The following is a 14,015-nucleotide window of genomic DNA, read 5'->3' as shown; positions in this document are numbered from 1 at the left end:
TGTGTGTGTGTGTGTGTGTGTGTCTTGAGGATGCACGTGTCTGTGTGCTTGTGTGGTTGTGTGTGATGTGAGTGCGTGTGCATGTGTCAGTGTGTGTGTGTGTGTGTGTGTGTGTGTGTGTGTGTGCGCGCGCGCCTCTCTGGCCGGGGGTGACTAAGGCCAGAAATATGCATCATCACCGCCCCAACTCGAGGGGGAAATCCTCTTGAGTCTGAAATGGAAAGGCCAGGGGTTGAGGGGCTCCACGCTTCTCATGCGGCATTCCCAGGCCCTATCACCCAGGGAGACAGAGTCAGGGTGCAGGGAGCCATGAACAGGCACTGAGGGGACAAGGGCAGATTTCCCATTTCCCTTTCGGAAGTCCCCTCCGGGGCTGCTGTTGGGAGGGTTGGTGGGGCCTGGGAAACTGGTGAGGCGGAGGGACGGGGGAGGCCTGGACCGGGCCAGCAGCAGTGGCCAGGAGGAGGGGGCAGATCTGAGGGACATTTAGGATGCAGAATGGACAGGAATCGGTGTCTGGAGGGGTGCAAAGGCGAGCAAGGCATGTAGGACCCCCCGCCTCCCCCTTTCCGTGTCTGGCCGCTCGGGCAGCTTGCTGGCGGCCAGTCTGTGGGTGGGTCCTGTATCCTGGCTACCTCAAGCACCCTGGGCGAGGACAGTAACGTGGGGGGACAGGAGGAGAGAGCAGGTTTGGGGACCTGGTCAGTGCGAGGGGCCTGTGGCCGTGCAGAAGAGGGCATCCAGGGGGCTGAGGGGCCCGTGTGGGAGGAGCTTTGAGCGGTCGGCTGGCTACATTCTTCACCGTGACTTAACTTCAGACCAGGGCCCTTCTTGTTTGTTTTGTTTTTTAATTGTGGAACGCAAGTCTGCGTTGGTCGTAGAGGCCGCTGGCTTTTCAGACCCGATTTGCACGCAGGCTGTGGGACCAACTGAAGTTATCTCGCAGCTTTAAAAGCAAAGGCTGTTGGTGGTGGAGGGGGCTGCCGGGGCGCTGGGCCACCCCATCGTTGTAGCGTTGGGGAAACCAAGGCCCAGAGGGTGGTGACCTCCAAGGGTGGCCCCACATGGCCAGATCACACCTCTTTGATGGGGTGTCCCTTCAGGGGGTCACACCTCTTTGATGGGGTGGCCCTCCAGGGGGTCACACCTCTTTGATGGGGTGGCCCTCCTTGAGCCCAGGCAGCCGCCTCAGGAGACTCTGTAATTACGGGATTAGGAGGTGGCCTCTCCCCAGCTGGGCCTTTCACTCCTCAAAGCCTCTGCGTGGAGGCGGGGATTTGGCGGCTTGGGGTGGGTTTCCACGTGTGTCTGAGGAAACCTGGCATCCTCAGGCAGCTTGTTCAGCCTGAAAGGCCCCGTTGTGGCTGCAGCCTGCCTCCGATCGGCCCTATTTTAGGGTCAGGATCCACCCTGCTCCAGCTGGAGGAAGGAAAAGGTGTATCTGAGCATGTCCCATGGGTGTGGGGCAGCAGCGGTGAGACCGCAGCACCCGCAGAGAGCAGGCTCCATGTGGCTGGCCCCCCGCTATGGAGGGAGGATGCATTTGAGCTGGAAGTGGGGGGAGGGCAGTGGCCTGGCAGTCCTGGTGGATGTGGGAGTCGAGGGAAGGATGGGTGTGAGCTGCCCTCACGTTGGTCCCAGGAGGCCGGGTTGGCAGACCCTGTGGGGCTGGAATACGGGCCTGCAGCCTGCCTGGGCCCCGCCTAAGGCTCGCCAGCTGGCCACTTCCTGATTCCCACCCCTGTGGGTGCCCAGCCCCGGGCCCAGAGGGAGGCCCGCCCTGCCCTCAAGCGCTCCCCAGTCTGTGGAGGGCCAAGGGCTAGGGAGACTGGGAGAAGACACCCGCCGCTCCCCCTTCCCAGTGGGCCCTGGGCCACACTCCTGCCCGCCCAGCCTGGTGGGTGCCTTCCAGCCTCCTCGCCTCGGCGCACTAGGGTTTTCTGCCTGGCACGGCCTTGGGGCTCTTCTAGACCTGTGCTGATCTTGCCCATCCTTCGGGCTCTGCTCGATGCCACCTCCACCTGGAAGCCCTCCCCATCCTGGGCTTTCCTCTGGCTTCCCTCTTGCCAGCCTCGCCCAGCACTGTGGTCTCTGGGACCTCTCGGAGTCTCCCCCCGACCTCACCGACAGCTTCCTGTCCCTCACCTGGCCGCACGGGAGAGGGGCTCACCGGAAAGTGGCTTGATGTGTGACCCTGGGCCTGAGTCTTCTCATTTGTGGAGTGGATGTAATGATACGTGTCTTATGAAGTGGCTGAGAGTTGGATGGGTGACGAAAGTGGACGTGCCTGGCGCGCAGCCAGTGTGCAGGCAGTGGCCCTTTGGTTCCGCGGTCCTGGGTGCTTGTAGGCCTTGGGGGTCCAGAGCCTGGGCTGCCCCAGGCGCAGCCCCGTGACTCCAGGAATGACTAATTCCACTCCAGCAATAAGCCCTTAGAAGCTCTGAGGAATGAGACTTTTCCCCTCCTTCGTGCTGCTTCATTAAACTCTTCTTGAGTGAGTGGAATGAGGCTTGTCCTAATCCTTTGGCACGAGGGAGGGGGTTCAGGGAGCTGGGAGAGACAGGCACACAGCGGCCTCCAGATAGCGAGGCGGAGGGTGGGCACACAGGGTTATCCCAGCCCCACAGGTGCCCGGGGTGGGGGTGGGCGCTGGACGGGGCCGGAAGCCTCATGTCTCAGGATGGCTTTGCCCTGGGCCAGCTGGCAACCTCAGACAAGCCCTGGCCCTGACCCGGGCACAGTTTACTGTCTCAGCCTTGCTCACCTGCCTGTGCTGCTCTCGGGGTCTGGGAAGGGGAAGGCCTGGGAGGGGCTGTTGATAGGAGGCCTGGACTGGGCAGTCTGGCTGGCATGCAGTAGGCACCTCCTTAGTGTACACAGGCCTTAGGGGAACAAAGGGGAGGGTGGGCAAACCCTGGACCTTTCTCCTCTGTTTCCCCACCTTTCTTTCTTTCTTTCTTTATTTGCGGTTCGCGGGCCTCTCACTGTTGCGGCCTCTCCCGTTGCGGAGCACAGGCTCTGGAGGCGCAGGCTCAGCGGCCATGGCCCACGGGCCCAGCCGCTCCGCGGCACTCTTTATTTGCGGTTCGCGGGCCTCTCACTGTTGCGGCCTCTCCCGTTGCGGAGCACAGGCTCTGGAGGCGCAGGCTCAGCGGCCATGGCCCATGGGCCCAGCCGCTCCGCGGCACGTGGGATCTTCCCGGACCGGGACACGAACCCGTGTCCCCTGCATCGGCAGGCGGACTCCCAACCACTGCGCCACCAGGGAAGCCCCCCCACCTTTATTTATTTATTAAAAATATTTTATTTACTTATTTATTATTTATTTATTTTGGATGTGCCGGGTCTTAGTTGCGGCACATGGGATCTTTCGTTGCAGCATGTGGACCTGTTAGTCGCAGCATGTGGACTGTTCGTTGCAGCACGCATGCAGGATCTAGTTCCCCGACCAGGGATTGAACCCGGGCCCCCTGCATTGGGAGCGCGGAGTCTTACCCACTGGACCACCAGGGAAGTGCCTGTTTCTCCACCTTTAAACGTGGCCTGGGAGTCCCGGCTGCCTTCCTGGGTGACCTCAGTGGCTAGACCCTGGGGGCCATCCATCAGGGGGAGTGTTCTTCCCAGGCCTGGGCCCCGACACTCCTCTCTGGGTCACGGCTGCCAGTCTGCCCAGATGGGAATGTCTCCCCACTCTGGAGGCTGCCGCAACTGGGCAAACAGTTGCAAACCTCACGCACCCAAGTAAGTCTCGATGGGCCCTTCCTCTGGGCAGCCTCAGTCTCCTTCTCGGGAAGAAACAGTGTGGGGAGGGGCTGGTGACTGAGATCAAGGAGCCTCACCCCGGCCACCCTTTGTTCACAGGTGTTCCTGGCCCTCGGGGAGCTGCTCCTGTCCTGCAACTGGGCCGTGGTTGCTAACATCCTGCTGGTAGGTGTGGGAGTCGGAACGGAGGGCTGGTCCTGGGGCCTCTCGAGCAGGGTCATCTGGAGCCTGTCCTGCTCAGGGCTGGACTTCTGCTGTTGAGTGGCCTAGAGGTCAGGAGGGGCTTCAGAGACCATGGGGTAGGGGACCAAGGTCAGTGAACAGTCACCTTGGACCGGGGGCCTCCCTGACAGTCTCAGACATATCCTTTGACCATCACTCCCATTCTGTAGATGAGCAAATGGAGGCTCAGAGAGGGCAGGTGCCTGAACCAAGGTCACACAGCCTGCAGAGGCACTGAGCCAAGACTGGGGCCCGGGCTTTTTGTTTTTTTGTTTTTTTTGCGGTACGCGGGCCTCTCACTGCTGTGGCCTCTCCCGCTGCGGAGCACAGGCTCGGGACGCGCAGGCCCAGTGGCCATGGCCCACGGTCCCAGCCGCTCCGCGGCATGTGGGATCCTCCGGGATCGGGACACGAACCTGTGTCCCCTGCATCAGCAGGCGGACTCTCAACCACTGCGCCACCAGGGAAGCCCCTGGGGCCCGGGCTTTTTGACTCCAGGCCTCCCTCCCTCTTTCTTGACTGCACTTCTCAGCAAGCAAGGAGCAAGTCTCCTTGGCCTCCACTCTGGGTGTGCAGACAGGGATGCCGGACTTCAGGGCCACTGAGCCCAGGTGGGTCCAGGCCACCCCAGCCCCCATATCATGGGCTGCAAGGCAAGGGGCCGGCTCAGGCTATAATGAGGACTGATGCTATCCTGACCCCATGACTGCTAGGTCCAGAGTCTAGCAGGACCCTCCCTGAGCCTCACACTCTCCATCCAGCCTCCCTGCCTCCTTCTAGGAGATGTGCAGGGAAATGTTTTGAACACTGAAGGGCTGTGCCCTTGTGGATTACACAGGGTCCCAAACCTAGGGACACCCCAAGAGCCCTCCTCCTGCCTCCTGGCAGTCCAGGGCTGGGTGGGCATGAGGGAACCAGAGCAGCTTGCAGTCGCCTGAGAGCTGCCCTGAAGGGGGTCTAGTGCAGGGGCACGAACCTGGATTCAGGAAACAGACCTGCGTTTCAGCCCTGCTTCTGCCACCTACTAGCTGTGTGTGACCTAGGCAAGTCACTTTGTATCGCTGAGCCTCAGGTTCCCTGTGTGGAAAATGGGGATGAAAATACCTCCTGGAATATTGTGAGGGTGAAATGAGATTATCCATGTAAAGCTTTTGCCCTGTGCCTGGCACAGAGAATGCTGGCTGGGATTCTGATAGCAAGTCAGCGATTCCTACTTTCTCATCTTCCATCTCCCAAAGAAATCCTGGCGTCCTGGAATCTGAGTTTGAAAGGGCTGTGGGGAAGTGTAGTCATTTAATTAGCCAACAAAACCTGCTTGAGTATACTGCTGTGGACGGGAGGCTCACTCTCTGTCTAGATGCTCTGGCCCTCTTCTTGGCCCAGGCTCAGCGGATGTAGGCAGGGCTGTCCTGTCTTTGACTCCTGGGTGGGTGTATCAGCTGCAGGGCTGGCGGGTCTTCTCTTTTCCTCCCTCCAGGCAGGAGACTTGGGCTCCATCCCAGACTCAGCCATAGACCTGCTGAACGGCCTTGGGCCTCAGTTTCCTTGTCTATAAAAAGGGGTAATCATAACCAGCCTGGCGGGGTAAGCAAGATAGCCTGAAGGAAAGCCCTCGGTATGTGGAATTGTGCTGGCAAATGTCCTTTTTTTTTTTTTTTTTTTTATGGCCGAGCTGCGCAGCATGTGGCACTTTACTTCCCCGACCAGGGGTTGAACCCGTGTCCCCTGCATTGGAAGTGTGGAACCGCTAGGGAAGTCCCAGGCAAACGTTGTCTTGAGTGGGGCTGCCCACTTGTCCTCTGAATCCTGCCCCCTGCGGCTTCCTCCATGTCCCCACCCCCAGCCTGCTCCCTGCTCCACATGGCAGCCCTGCAGATATGTGAAGACTGCGCCTGTGTGTCCCCCCACCACCACCGTGTCTGTTTGCAGGAATGATTAACCTGGCAGAGCCAGGCTCTTTGTAGAGCTGTGTGTGGGCTGGGGGCAGGAGAGGAGGGGTGAGGGGGCCAGTCAGCCATAGTCTGAGCCATCTGGGTCTGCTGGAGAGCTGGCTGGCACTGCCCAGGGGGCCGGGCTGGACATGATCCAGCCTACTTAGTGCTCCGCATGGTCCTTCCCTGGCTTGGAGGCCTCCAGCCCCTAAAGCTTAGCGGGGCCTGTCATCCCAGGAAGGCTTCTAGCCCCCCTTCCCCTGCCTCCCCACCTTCCCAAAGCCCCTCAGTGGAGGACAGCCTTGTGACACTTTGGTGGCCGGAGCTGGACCAGTTCCTGCGGTTCTTGGAGCTCAGTCCCCTGACAGAGAGAGGGGGAAGGCTCCAGGGGGGAGTGGTCTCCGACAGTGGGGGGCTCCCAGCTGTGGGGTGGAGGGCAGACAGACGACAGCTGGTGGGAGGTGAGGAAGGGTGGGAGGTGACGTGATCTGGAGCGTAAGAAGCTGCGTGCAGGGGAGAGAGGAGAGAGAGGGTGGTAGCTGGAGCCGGCAGGCCATAGGTAGCTGGGGTTGCTTTTCTAGAGGTGAGGCGGGAGCAGGCTCCAGGGGGCCGGAGGGGAGATGGGTGGAGAGAGGCCAGCAGGGGGTGGGATGGGGCTGGGGAGGAAGCAGCCTGGAGCCAGGCAGGGGCAGGAAGTGTGGCGACCCTGGTGTGGCAGGAAGTGCAGGGAGGTCCCTGCTGGCTGCCCTTGCTCCTGAAGCACAGAAGGTGAGAGGGCAGCAGAGCCCAGGAGCTAGGCTTCTGGAACAGTCCACCAGCTTCCACTCCCAGCCCTGCGCCTCTCTGGCTGGCCTTGGTTTGCTCAAGTGTGCAGTGGGTAGAATGGTGGTACCTACCTACCAGTTACGCCCGGGCTACGCAGGCAGAGGGAGCTGAGCCCGTATCACGCACATTCCTGAGGGGTTACTGTGGGCTCCGTGGCCCCATGTCAGTCCTGCCTCAGGGACACGGCTCTCTTTGATCTGCTTATCCGCAAGGAGGAGAATCCAGATTCTCTCTGGGGAAGAGACCTCAGGGACTCTTAAGTGGTTCCCAAACTTCACTGAGCCTAAGAATCAGATTTGGGGGAGCTTGTTACAAATTCAGCTTCCAGGCCCTCTGTCTTCAGAGTCTGATTCAGTTGGGTCTGTGTTGGGTCGAGGGATCTGCATTGCTGTCGAATGTCCTGCGTGATCCCGGTAGAGCCGTTCCTCAGAACGCACTGGAAAACACTGGTCTAGTGTAGCCAGCTCCCCAGCTCGTGAACCCTCTGCGACATTCTGACTAGTGCAGTCCGTCCCCTTGTTCACCTACTCTCTGACGGGGAGCTCACTCTTTGCACGCTGGGAAGCCCCTACCTCCTGGTGGGTCAGTTAATAAAAAGGACCTTGGCTCGTCACAGCCAAGACCCACTGCAGACCCACCTCCGGCAACCTCCCCCTGCCCGGCGGGGCCTCAGAGTGCCTTGCTTCCTGGAAGGCTGGAGAGTGTGTCTCCCCAGATGAGCTCCCTGCTTCCCCAGACCTACTGATGGGGTCTCTGGCTCCCTCCCCACCCTCCTGTCTGTCTGGGCCCCGCTCCAGCTTACCCACCGCCAGCCGTGGGGAGTAGGGTAGAAGGGGGACTCGCTCCAGGTCTGTCCTCCAGGGTGCTGGAAATCCGCCACCAGGCTCACCTCCCACCTCCTCAGCACATCGCCACCCCCTCCCGCTGGGGGGTCATCACCCTTCTGTTCTCCCTCTGTCCGGTCTCCATGCTTCGCTGCTCTGCCTGCTGCCCCTAGGTAGCTGTCTGCTCACTTGTCTGTCTCACCCTCCCAGGGGTGTCTGGGTGGGAGGGCTGAGTGGGGAACGTGAGGCAGGCTGCCAGGGAGTCTGCACCTGGTGACTGGTGCAGTAACCGACTTTCTGCACTCCCTTGATGCACGCCCTTGATTGGCGCTGGTTATGCCCCTGGATATAAAGGGAACAGCTCTTCTAAGAAGGGCGAGTCGAAAACAGAGGGGGTTTTTGTCTCGGAATAGAGTGAGCCTGGAGTTTTGGGAACCCCAAAGCCTCTAAACTTCTAAAATTACCTGCCGGGCTCTCCAGCTGCTGGTGGGGCCCAGCCTTGGCCCCTGGCTACATGGAGACCCTGGGGACCCAGAACAGGGAAGGGGAGACCTACCTCTCCCGCCACTGGCATCAGGGGCTGGTCCGGTCCCGCAGGTTGGAGTTCCTGGGAGGGGAGGAAGGGAGGGTCCAACCGGCCCCTGCATGGACTTGTTCGGACACTCAGATTCCATCTTCCAGGAGGCCCTGCCCTTCTGCCCAGAACCCCCAGTGAGTAATCACATAATTATGGGGTGAGAAGGAAGCACTTGGGGAAGGTGCAGAGCTGTGGTCAGTTCCTTCTCAACGCTTGTTGGCAGGTCCAGGTGATGGGTGGGAGGCCTGGCCTCTCTCACCACCTGGACAGAGTGGCTCAGCGCCGGTGACTCCGGGACCGGCCGGTCACCCTCAAGAGTGACTCTTGCTGCTCTGCCCTGCCCACCCACAAACCCCTCTCTGCAGTCCCCGGGCTCTGGCCTTCACACCTTGGCTCACCCCGTCCCCTGTCTGCTGCAGCCCTGGGTTCTGGCAGGGCCTCTACTGAGACCAGTCTCCAAGATGGTTCTACTTGACTTATTTAGTTGGCAAACTTTCAGCTAGTCCCCTCTGTGCCTGGTGCCTTGCTGAACCCCAGGGACCCCAAGAGAACTTAGGCGGGAGCTTTGCTGCTGGACAGTGTAAGGGTAAGGGGAGGAGGACCACGAACCCTTCCAGCTGAGGGGGATGTGCCTTCAGTTAGGGGTGCACACGAGCTGGGGGAGCTCAGGGCAGGCACCTGAACTCCGGGAAGGCTTCACAGAGGCGGTGACCCAAAGGTCGGTCCTGAAGGATGAATGGAGATGCTCCAGCTGGACCAGAGAGGGGAAGGCTTGCCAAGCAGAAGGCACAGCATGTTCAAATGCCTGGAAGCTTTGTGCCTCTTAGAATCATAGGGCATTATTTCAGCCTGATGTCCTCCAGGTATCAGATGAGGAACGATCATGAAAGTAACCCTTTATGTAGGTACTATTATTATCCCCATATGGGGATGAGGAGGCTGAGGCACAGGAAGGTGACGTGACTTGCCCAAGGTCACACGGCTAGTGAGTGGGGGGTGTGGGATTGGAACCCAGATGATCTGACTCCGCAATTCATATTCTTAACCTCCCAAGTAGGCCTTTTCAGCAAGGCTGCCTTCGGTCTCTGCCCAGAGGGGCTTCTTGAGATGGGGGCTGAGCCCTCCACACCACTCCGCCCAGGTGCCCACACGTGCAGGCGCCTAGCTGTGCACCCACTCTTCACCCCACAGCCCACACTACTGCCTTCTGGGCCCCTGAGCTGGGACACACCTGCCCTGTCACTGTTGTCACAGCCATGCCTGGTCGCCCTGATTTAACAGTGAACCCTCAAGAGGGGTGGCCTTCATCAGGGACCTGACAGCTCCATCCCAGGGGACCAGGGAGCCTTCCTGAGCCCCCAAGTGACCTGATGGCTCAGTGGTGGGGCTTCAGGCATTGGGGTCGTCGACCCCCTGCCATCCCACTCTCTTCGCCAGCCTGTCACCCTGCCAGGCTGGTCCTTGGCAGCCGGGGGACAGAATAGGGCATGAGGGGGCACCTACTCCTTGCCCTCGCTTGGGGAGCTCCCTTGGTGCTTCTGTGTTTTGCAGTCCGTGGTGGTACCCAGGTGCGGGGGGACAGCAGAGGCGCTTCAGAGCACGGTGGGCCACATCCTGGGAGGTGCCGGCAGCCCCTACCTCCCTGGACTCGTAAGGCTGGCTGGATGGCAGGGCTCCAGGGAGGAAGTGCACTTGAAGGCCTGGAGGCTGGTCTGCTGGGCCCGGCACACGCAGCCTGTCTCCTCTGCAGATCTCCAGCGCCCTGCGGGCTGGGCGTCCCGACTCCTGCCTGCAGCGCTTCCTCAGCCTTCAACAGAGCTTCCTGTGCTGCGCCTTCGTTATCGCCCTGGGTGGCGGCCGCTTCCTGCTGACCGCACTGCACCTGGAGGGAGACCGGGCCCAGGCCCGGCAGCCAGGCACAGGTACCCCTGCCGCCTTGCACCCACACCAGGCTCAGGGCTGACCCTATAGGAGCAAGGATCACCACCCACCCGCTGAGCCTCTGGCTAGTTTATTTATTTATTCATTCATCCATTCACCCGTAGTTATTACGTCCCTGCTATGTGCCAGGCAAGGTTGCAGATGCCGGGGAGTGAACACCAAGTCCGAGCCCCCGTGAAGCGAAACAAACAAGAAACAAACAGAGGAAGCAAAAGATAGAGTGTGTTCAAGGTGATAAGTGCTATGGAGAGACATAAAGCAGGAAAGTGGGGAGAGGGGAACAGGTGGGCGCAGGTTGCAGTTTTTGAAAGGGTGATCAGAGAGGTCCGTACTGCGCCCCCGCAGCTATCTGGGGGAAGGTGCTCCTGGCAGGGGGAAAAGCTAGTGCAAAGGCCCCGAGGTAGGAGTGGACCTGATGTGTTTGAGGACTGGCAAGGGGGCCAGTGTGGCTGGAGCAGGAGCAAGGGGGCCAGTGGTGGGGACGAGGGTGACAGTAATGGGACCAGAGCATGGCGGCTGTGGGGGCCTCTGTAAGGACTGAGGCCTTACACTGAGTGAGATGGGAGCTGCTTTCTGGTTTCCAGTGCACAAGCCCCAAGGTGTCTGATTTACATCCTAAAAGCACCGCTCTGGTGCTGCTGGGTTGAGAACGGACCGTAGGGGGTTAGTGTTGAAGCAGAGAGGCCATAGGAGGCCCTGCAACCATCAGGGGAGAGCAGCGGGGCTGAGACCATGGTGGTGGCATTGGAGGTGGGGAGAACGGGTCGGATCTGGAATTTATTTTGAAAACGGAAGCTAGAGGATTTCATGACAGACTGTGCCCAGGCCTAGTCCCCAAACACCTTTGCCGCCTCTGGGGCTGGCTGAGCGATTTCTTCCCACAGGGATCCCCGACAGCAAGGATGTGGGCAGCGAGGCCATGGAGAGCCAATGCCTGCTTCCTAGCACAGGTGCCTCCCCAGAGGACCCCTGAGGCCCCTGCCCTGCGGCGAGGAGGCCCCACCCACCCTGCTCGCACCCTTCTGGGCGGCCTCCACTGTATCAGTGCCTCTACCCACCTTTGACTGCGGCTCCGGGACCCTGGCCAAGCTGCACCTGCCGCTTCTTCGCTCCCAGCGAGAGAGCTGGCAGCGCCTGTGGCTGGGCTGGGAATTGAGCTGTCAGCACCCTTGGTGGGAGGCCTGAGCCTGTGCCTGCACCCAGCACGAGGCCACGCCAGCCCGGGGCCCTCAGCCTGGCTGCCAGCGGGCCCGATTAAAGTGTGGCCGGTACAAAGCCCGTGGATATAGGCCTTTAGACAATCATGTTATTTATAGCCTCAAGGTGTCTCTGCTGGGATTAGAAGCAGAAGACGACGAGGTGGGCAGTCTGGGCCAAGGATGCAGGGCTGCTCAGCAGGGGCCTCTGAGCGTCCCCACCCTGGACCGCCCGCTCTGACCCAGGTTCCCCAGTCTGCAGGGTCAGGAGAGCACAGGGCAGCCCTCTGCGCGCGTTCACCCTCTGAACTAAAGTGGGGACTGAGTCAGTAGTCTGGAAGAGAGGTTTCTACTCCGGTGCTGGTGTGGGAGTGCGGCTGCAGGAACCGAGGAGGCACTCAGAGGAGTGCCCAGGCCTGCACAGACCCACGCTACGGGGCTGGCATGGCTGTGCATGAGGGCCCTGCTCTGCATCCCGGCCCCCTCCCCCACGGGGAGGGCCGGCTCCCTGGGACTCATATTTGCCCCTGGGTTCGGAGCACCTGGGCGCAGTGGGCCCCGCAGGAGATCAACAGCTTCCAGGCGGGCAGCAGTGGGGAGGCATGTTCTTTCCACCATGAGCATAAGCAGGTCTCCCCTGCCCCTGGTGCCCAGCCAGGCAATCACTGTTCACTTGCTGATCGCCACCTTCGGTGTGCCAGGCTGGGCCTGCCTCCCAGCAGCTGCGGGCAGAGCAGTGACCCAGACTCACACTCACCTCCTGACCCTTGCCTGCTCCACCCCTGCCCCCTGTGGTGTCCTCCCTGCCCCTTATGTTCGATGGGACAGGCTCCAGGAGCTGGACCTCCCGCTCAGTCCGCACCTGCCACCCTCACCCCCAAGTCTCAGCCCCCCCCTCAGGAGCAGCCGTCACCAGGATGACCTCCCCCTCTACCCGCGATCTGATGCTTGGCGCTCCTGAAACGGCCAGCCCTGAAGTTAGGAGAGAAAGGATTCATGAGGATGCACGGTAAGGGTTCTGCACCAAGTTACAGTGTGGGTGCGGGGGAGGGGCGCCGTTCCCACACCACCAAGCGATTATCTGACTGCCACTGGGGGACGTACAATTCAACTCGACTCTGAGACTGTCTACCCAGAGATAGCATCAGATTCCGCAGGGTACGGGTGCAGTCCTACAAGACTGTCCCTGCCACCCCTGTGCCACGCTTCAGATGCCAATAATCACAAGTCCAGGCTGTGACCAGTTGTAAACCCAAGGTTCTCACAACCCCTTCCTGGGTTCCATTAATGTGCTAGAGAACTTAGGAAACCCATTCACTCACTATATTGCCAGTTTATTATAAAGGAAAGCTCAGAAATAGCCAGATGGAAGAGATGCATGGGACAGGGTATGGGGAAAGGGCGTGGAGCTTCCATGCTGTCTCCAGGCACCACTCTCCCCAGATGTCCACGTGTTCACCAACACGGAAGCTCTCCGGACCCAGTCCTTTTAGATTTTACGGAGGCTTCATTACTTAGGCATGATTGATTAGATCGTCACTGGCGATTGATCTCAATCTCCAGCCTTTCTCCCCTCCCCGGAGGTAGTTGGCGGGGGTGGTGGAACTGAAAGTTCCAACCTTCTAATCACAAGGCTGGTTCTCTGGCAGGCAGCCTCATCCTTAGGTGAGTTCCAAAAGTCACCTCCTTAACAAAGGAAAGACACTTTTAGGGCTCTCATCACCTAGGAAACTCCAAGGGTTTTAGGAGCTCTGTGCCAGAAACAGGATGAAGACCAAATATATATTTCTTATTAGAAATCACAGTATCATACTTGGTTTCTTCTGAGAAGGAGGCAGTCAGTCTGTGCGGGGTTCACTGGGTGTGTGACCCGGGCCCCTTCCTGTCCTCTCTGAGCTGCAGACTCCCCAGCTATATTTAAGAGGTGTGTTTCTAACCGAGACCTCATGTGATTTCTCACGGGCTGGGTCTAGGTCCACAGAAGCCCAGCTCCAGGATCTCCCTCCCTGCAATCCTGGGGAGGACCCTTGTGAGATTCAGCTCCCAGGAGATGGGCAAGGGCTTCGCAAGAGTCATCACCTACCCCCACCTCTCCCACCTCAGAGTCCTCAGGCTGTCGAGAAAGATCAGAAACCTCATTTATGCCAGTTCCAGAAACATGCGTTGGTACCAGTGGGTGCCCATCTTGGTGTTGGGCATTGACTCCAACCCTGCCCTTGGACCTCACAGCCCCAGAAGGAACAGGGGAACACTTGGGTGGGCCAAGTGAGGCACACCTATGGGCAGAAGAAGGCGTTACATCCCTCAGAAGCTTTGAGGAGTCGGCTTAGGAGCTGGTAAATAGCCAGAGAAAGTGTGGGGAAGGGAATCCCTGGTGGATAGAACAGGCAAAGTGCAGGGGGTGAGGCAGAAGATATGTGATGAATCACGGAGAGGTGTGGTGTGGTCAGAAAGGAGGGGGTATGTGTGTTTGCGGGGAGAGAGAGAGGAAGCAGGACAGACTGGCTGAGACCAGAGGGCTCAGATGCCAGCTGAGGAGCTGGAGCTTGAATCCTATAATCAGGGTAGTTCTTTCTTTCTTTTTTTTTTTTTTTTTTGCGGTACGCGGGCCTCTCACCGCTGTGGCCTCTCCCGTTGCGGAGCACAGGCTCCGGACGCGCAAGCTCAGCGGCCATGGCTCACGGGCCCAGCCGCTCCGCGGCATGTGGGCTCTTCCCGGACCGGGGCACGAACCCGT

The 14,015-nt window shown here is 59.8% G+C and overlaps 2 protein-coding genes across 2 annotated transcripts in view; both read left to right on the top strand.

Moving 5' to 3' along the window:
• The window catches only part of SPNS3 (SPNS lysolipid transporter 3, sphingosine-1-phosphate (putative)), a 47,619-nt gene extending 36,494 nt beyond the window's left edge, over nt 1–11,125 (top strand). The window contains 4 exon segments of the mRNA XM_055090854.1: nt 3,862–3,927; nt 9,693–9,791; nt 9,892–10,063; nt 10,967–11,125. Coding sequence (XP_054946829.1) covers nt 3,862–3,927; nt 9,693–9,791; nt 9,892–10,063; nt 10,967–11,055 — 426 coding nt within the window. The 3' untranslated portion in view covers nt 11,056–11,125.
• Nucleotides 11,126–12,106: 981 nt separating this feature from the next.
• SPNS2 (SPNS lysolipid transporter 2, sphingosine-1-phosphate) overlaps nt 12,107–14,015 on the top strand; it is a 43,336-nt gene continuing 41,427 nt past the window's right edge. The window contains exon 1 of the transcript XR_008619408.1: nt 12,107–12,287. The gene's annotated coding sequence lies outside the window, so the exon portion shown is untranslated. The remainder of the gene's footprint in view (nt 12,288–14,015) is intronic.

This window comes from Physeter macrocephalus, chromosome 14 (assembly GCF_002837175.3).
Source record: "Physeter macrocephalus isolate SW-GA chromosome 14, ASM283717v5, whole genome shotgun sequence".
NCBI classification, from domain to species: domain Eukaryota; kingdom Metazoa; phylum Chordata; class Mammalia; order Artiodactyla; family Physeteridae; genus Physeter; species Physeter macrocephalus.
The sequence above is the reverse complement of the archived record's forward strand: the minus strand, read 5'-3'. Positions and strand labels throughout refer to the sequence as shown.